The 5,841-nt window shown below is 40.7% G+C and overlaps 1 protein-coding gene across 1 annotated transcript; it reads right to left on the reverse strand.

Annotated features, from left to right (window-relative positions):
• Positions 1-1,887: 1,887 nt before the first annotated feature.
• On the reverse strand, positions 1,888-4,969 carry fignl1 (fidgetin-like 1). The gene is made up of 2 exons (XM_068010885.1): positions 4,889-4,969; positions 1,888-4,201 (listed from the first exon to the last, which is right to left on the reverse strand). Exon 2 carries the CDS (start codon positions 4,189-4,191, stop codon positions 2,044-2,046), a length of 2,148 nt encoding a protein of 715 aa, XP_067866986.1. The 5' UTR covers positions 4,192-4,201; positions 4,889-4,969; the 3' UTR covers positions 1,888-2,043.
• Between the last annotated feature and the right edge of the window lie 872 nt (positions 4,970-5,841).

A 5,841-nucleotide genomic window follows, 5' to 3' on the forward strand; every position in this document is an offset into this window, starting at 1 on the left:
GAGGAGAGAGACAGAGAGGTGAGAGAGATAGACACAGAGAGGGGAAAGATCAAGATCACTCCTGACAGATGGACATTAATTCGAAAGCTTTGCTTCGCAACATCAAGTTGTGTGCAGACATTGACCACTTGTGCAAGCAAAAAAAATGCCAGGTATCTCACTAAATCAGTGTTCAACACAATGAGCAGAAAGTAAGTTAACAAATTGTTCTTATTCAAAGCTTGTTCACAAAAATGCACATTTCGTGTTGTTTTAATTAACAGTAAGATAAATTTCTAATGCCTTTATCTTTCCGAAATTTGCTCACTGGACCCCTATATAGGATGAAAATTGTAATGTGTCCCCTCACACGAAAAGGTTGGACATTTCTAGGATAGATTGATGTAAAGTAACTATTTAAAATTTCTGCCATGTCTTGGGAGTCTGATGTAGTTTATAGTACAATGTTCTTTAATAGACGATATTGTTTTTTATTGTCTTCTTACACCCAATGTAGCTCATGAAAAGACTTTACTGTCAGTACCAGTTATCTAAAATCTTTCATCTAATCTGTTGGCTGCTCTAATGACTGATTTTGATGGCTTTATGGGAGTCCAGTAGCTATCCCTGCTCTCTTAGGACAAGGGTCTGCAACCTGCAGCTTCGGAGCCACATGCGGCTCTTAAATATCTCTTTTGCAACTTCCAACTTTTTTCAGTTGGGTCACGTCATGATGAAAAAAGCCTAAAAAAACTAAGATAAGTAACAGCTTGTTTTTACTGTGGGGATAAACGGCTAATCATTACGCTGCATTTTAGTTTCAAATGGTTATTTTAACAAAAAACATTGTGCTCTAAATAAGCCTGTTCAAATGGCATAGCTACACCATGGTTATAGAAAATCCCTTGGGTTCGAGGAATAGGTTTTATGGTTGCAGCCATTATTGTTTCTAATATAGCTGAGAAGATAAATTATTCTGAATGTGCTATTAGAAGCTTTTTTAAAATCGTGAAAATCAATAACTGAAAAAATTGTCTTAATTCTATGTGTCTTAAGTTATAGTTTGTTTTAAAGATGACTTGACTGACAAAATTATAGTAAAAAAGTCAAAAAATGCAATAATTCAGTTAAGTCTATTTTAATTGATTCTTTTTCTGTTGATACATTAATTCTGTGTACTTTATTTATTGTATATGCAAATTATGCATTCTCTGCCAAGTATTTGGTTTAGAAATACTGAAATGTCATCTTGCGGCTGCCAATAGTTTTTATTTTCTGCAAAGGTAAAAAAAAAAAAATTGCTTACCCGTCCCAGGATTTCTTTTCATTTAACCTATTACAGTATTTTGGTTTAAGTCCTGTTAGTTCTCACATCACCAGCTAGCCACTAAAGTTTCGTTTTAGTATGTGCCCTTCTTTTGGCGCTAAGGACATATATGTTTTCCTTTTGTCTTTGAACAGTTTTAAAGGTTTCCCATTGTTAATTGGTATTAGCGACATCCCTGCCAAGGAGGACTGTCTAACGTACTCATTTCAAATCCTCCACCATTTTTGTAAATGCAGTTCTCTTGAAATCCAGAAGTAGCATTAAATTGTCAGTCACACTTGTTTGGGTGATCAAATTGAATTTAAATACATTGCGATCACTGAAATTTCTATAGAATGTTAGGTCAAACACAAGAACAAAACAACTGGTAGCAGGAAGCAAGTACTGCAGTTGGGCAATTGCATCTGTACCATCAAGTCAATACTTTACGACCATATTTCTTAATTGGTGATTTTTTTAAAAGTTTAAAATGAAACATAAAAAGATGGTTTCTTTTTAAACCTTGTTTGACAGGGTAATAATGGCTTCTGCAGCCTGATTTATCACAATGTGCTGTCAACATGGAACAGAACAATTTAAACTGATTTGAATATGGACTTTACTGAAAGCATCCTGCTTGTATAAGTTAACATATACTTGTGGAACAAACATTCAACATCACAAAAGTATTTCTATAAAATGATTTTGAAAGATGTCACCCCTGTATGCTCCTACATTCCTATGCAATTTTTCCATGGTTATTGACCACAACCAAATGTTTTATTCCATTTCTCATACAGTTCAAGGTCTTTCGGTGACACACTTGGCCTTACAATTATAAAAGCATTTTTAAAGTCTATGAATGCAATAGGCCGTACTTGATCAGGTGTGATAGTGGAGATGTCTGCTATCTGAATGCTACGGATTGGCCCCAAGGCTGCCTCACGACAAAGTTGAGTCATGTCAGCCCCTGAAAATCCTTCAGATTGTTCAACGATCGACTCTAATTCCTCTGGACTTAGGAAACAATTTTCATGAGACATCAATTTCACCACCATCTGCCTCCTTGCTGACACTTCAGGTAAAGGGATATACAGTCTTTTGACTAGACGTCTACGAGCTGCCTCATCTATTTCTTGGGGTCGGTTTGTGGCTCCCACCACAAGAATACGATCATCTGCTGAAGTAGCAGCACCATCTAACTGCACTAAGAACTCAGTTTTTATTCTTCGAGAAGAATCATGTTCCCCATCAACTCGTTGAGACAAGAGAGAGTCAATTTCATCAATGAAGATGACTGCAGGCTGGTGGCAGCGTGCTACAGCAAACATTGCACGTACCATTTTTTCACCCTCTCCAACCCACTTAGAAGTTAGTGATGAAGCACTGATGCTGAAGAAGGTAGCTCCTGACTGGCATGCAATGCACTTACCAATTAGAGTTTTACCTGTTCCAGGAGGACCAAATAAAAGAATTCCTTTGGGTGGACCCCGGAGTCCAGTAAAGATATCTGGTCTAAGCATTGGCCAAACCACTATTTCCTTAATTGTTGCTTTAGCAAACTCCAGTCCAGCTATATCATCCCAGTTCACTGGTGGACCATGATCCATGATCTCACTCATAATGAGTTGAATCATCTTTGGCTCAAGGTTCTTCAAACACTCATCCACTGGTAGAGAAGGTTCAGAAGAACTGCTTTCATGAGGTGCTGAAGACAGTCCACCATTTTCATCACCATTATCCAATTTTGACACTGGAGAAACAAATTTGCCAAACAAACCACGAGACCTGACTGTGCCCAATGACTTCTTTGAACAATTATATGATGTTGTTACAGGTAATCGCTGAGGTTGAGACTGATTCCCAAACTTTTTCTGTTGATCAACATGTAGTTGCTCCTTAGCCGTTTTAAAAGTAGTCATACAACTTTCATCAATAGCAGCATCACATTTCATATTTTTGGTCACATTATCAAAACTCTTTTGATTAGAATTAGTCCAGTTTCGGTTTTGAAAGTGGCCATGACTTATGTTATTATATGAATCACTCACGCACTCTCTAGATAAATAGGAAGGCTTCCTCTTTGAGGCGGTACTAAGTGCCAAATTGCTACTAAGAGATCCACATTGTCCAGATACAGTTCCTATTTGACTTGCCTGAGGTACAGTACAACTTGTCACTTTGCTCAATCCAAACAAAGGGCCACTATGGATGCTTTTCAGAGGTACCGACGAAAATTTACCTGAAGAACCCAAGGCATTAGTTTCATCAGTCCCTGGCTTTACAACTGGCCGATTTTGCACCATTCTCATACATGTAAGGGCAGTAAGTGTGGATGACGTGTCTGAAGAATAGTTTTCACTAGCATTTCTAGAAGGCACATCAGTGGACATAATCAAATTTTTAGTTTTAGGAACTGAGCCTTCTGTATTACTGGCAGGTGCCATTTCTATTATATGATAGTCTGCATTTGCCATGTGATTGGTTTTCCCGACTACTGTTGAAACATCTGCCGCCAAAAAAAGCAAGTCCCTAGCTTTTTGGGCAGATTTAGACATCTCCTGTACATTTTTTAATTTGAAAATACTGTCTTCAGTTAACGACGACTGCCACTGATTGCTTTCATTTTTTTGGCATCTTGACAAACTCAGAACACCGTCAGCATAATTATTCAACCCAGTTTCTGCACTGTCCGAGTCAACAATGGCTGAATATTTTTCAGTGCATCTCCTGAATGAGCTGGCAATGCACTCTTGAGAGATATCAGAGTTTGCCCATGCGTACTGTAACTGCAAAATTTGTCCACGGTAAGCATCAGCCCTCTGTCCAGGTGTGCAATCACTGGATATTATATTGAAATAATGTTTCTGCCATTCACTGAGGTGTAGTGCATCAAAAGACTGCATTTTACCAAACCTATGCAGAAGAAAGCAGAGTTTAAAATGGTTTTAATTTGCTATTAATTAGTTTTGCAGCACTTTTTCTTATTAAACTTTCTGAAATAAAACAGCCATTAACCGCTGTTGAAAATATTATTGACCCAAGATTTTTAACCTGCCCCATCGGGGGATTAAATGACTTGGTCCAAACCAGCAAAAAGTAGGTGTTCGAAGGATAGCGTAGCTTGGCTCAGTTGGCGCCACTTCTACCTCTGAGTCAATTTGTGGGTTTAAGCTTTAAACATTTTGTGGGTCTGACTGGGGTGCCAGTTGTACCAACCAACCACCCTTTAACATCAGTCCCCATCGACCGGGAGGGGCCGTGCAACTACAGTCTTACAAACGGAGAACCGAGAGACCACGAAAAGGGTTGAAGGGCCACTTGTTGGTGAACGGGGATCACGGACCCTCCAGCCGGTGGCTCAGCTCCCCCTCGCCCGCTTCCGGTGCACTGAGCCAGCACGAGAAACAGCCCCGATGAGTCTGACTGACCTCTGACCCAGCACGAGATGCCCCCTCCAACCGTCGGACCGACCCCTGACCCAGCGCGAGATGCCCCCTCCAACCGTCGGACCGACCCCTGACCCAGCGCGAGATGCCCCCTCCAACCGTCGGACCAACCCCTGACCCAGCGCGAGATGCCCCCTCCAGCTGTCATACAGACCCCTGATGCTCCAGCTTGTATTCAGTCACTTCAGTTAAAGCCAGCGCTATTGCCAAAGATCACCGAGAGGTAAGATGGGAATCTCGGAGTATCTCTGCAGGCAGCGCCATCTGGAGGTTCAAAAACTCCTGTTCATTGCCGATTGCGAATGGAAAGAGAAAAGTCTGGCGGAATATGGAATAATAGTAATCAGTCAACGTTTCAAGCTTTTAAACCCTTCCACCGATCTCTGAGATATTACAGATGATATTTTACCAACATTTAAAAGAGAAGACACAAGAAGGAAAATAAAATACAATCACATAAGAAAATAAATAGAATGAGCTGTGAAGCGCTTTTTGGAGAACAGGATCTGGTTAAATGGCAGCGGGATATTATTGAACTGGCGCATGAGAATGGGCTGCTTTGATGTTTTGCATATGCAATGTTTAAATTAATGTTCCCATTAATCTCCATATGACTCTAGCTGCAGATAACGACCGATTTAGGAATTATTCACCACTGAGGCAAGAGTCTCCCAGCACAAAAAAATCAAACAGGAGAAACTGGAGAGTAAAACTGTCAGCTCATGTTGAACTCAATGGCCAGGGTAAGAATGTGGTGCATTTGCCAGTTCTGATGAAAGGTTACTGACCTAAAACGTTAACTCAACTTCTCTCGTCACAGATGCTGCCAGACCTGCTGAGTATTTCCAGCACTTTCTGCTTTTATTTCAGACTCCCAGCATCCGCATTATTTTGCTTTTATTTAAGAATATATGCTCCAACACTCTGTTCCCCACCTGAAGTTAGGGCGGCGCAGTGGTTAGCACCACAGCCTCACAGCTCCAGCGACCCGGGTTCAATTCTGGGTACTGCCTGTGCGGAGTTTGCAAGTACTCCCTGTGTCTGTGTGGGTTTCCGCCGGGTGCTCCCATTTCCTCCCACAGCCAGACTTGCAGGTTGATAGGTAAA

The sequence above is a fragment of the Heterodontus francisci genome, chromosome 2 (genome assembly GCF_036365525.1).
Source record: "Heterodontus francisci isolate sHetFra1 chromosome 2, sHetFra1.hap1, whole genome shotgun sequence".
NCBI lineage: Eukaryota > Metazoa > Chordata > Chondrichthyes > Heterodontiformes > Heterodontidae > Heterodontus > Heterodontus francisci.

Bases quoted from the DNA above. Each gene is read 5' to 3' on its own strand.
- fignl1 (XM_068010885.1), bottom strand. From the start codon at position 4,191: ATGCAGTCTTTTGATGCACTACACCTCAGTGAATGGCAGAAACATTAT.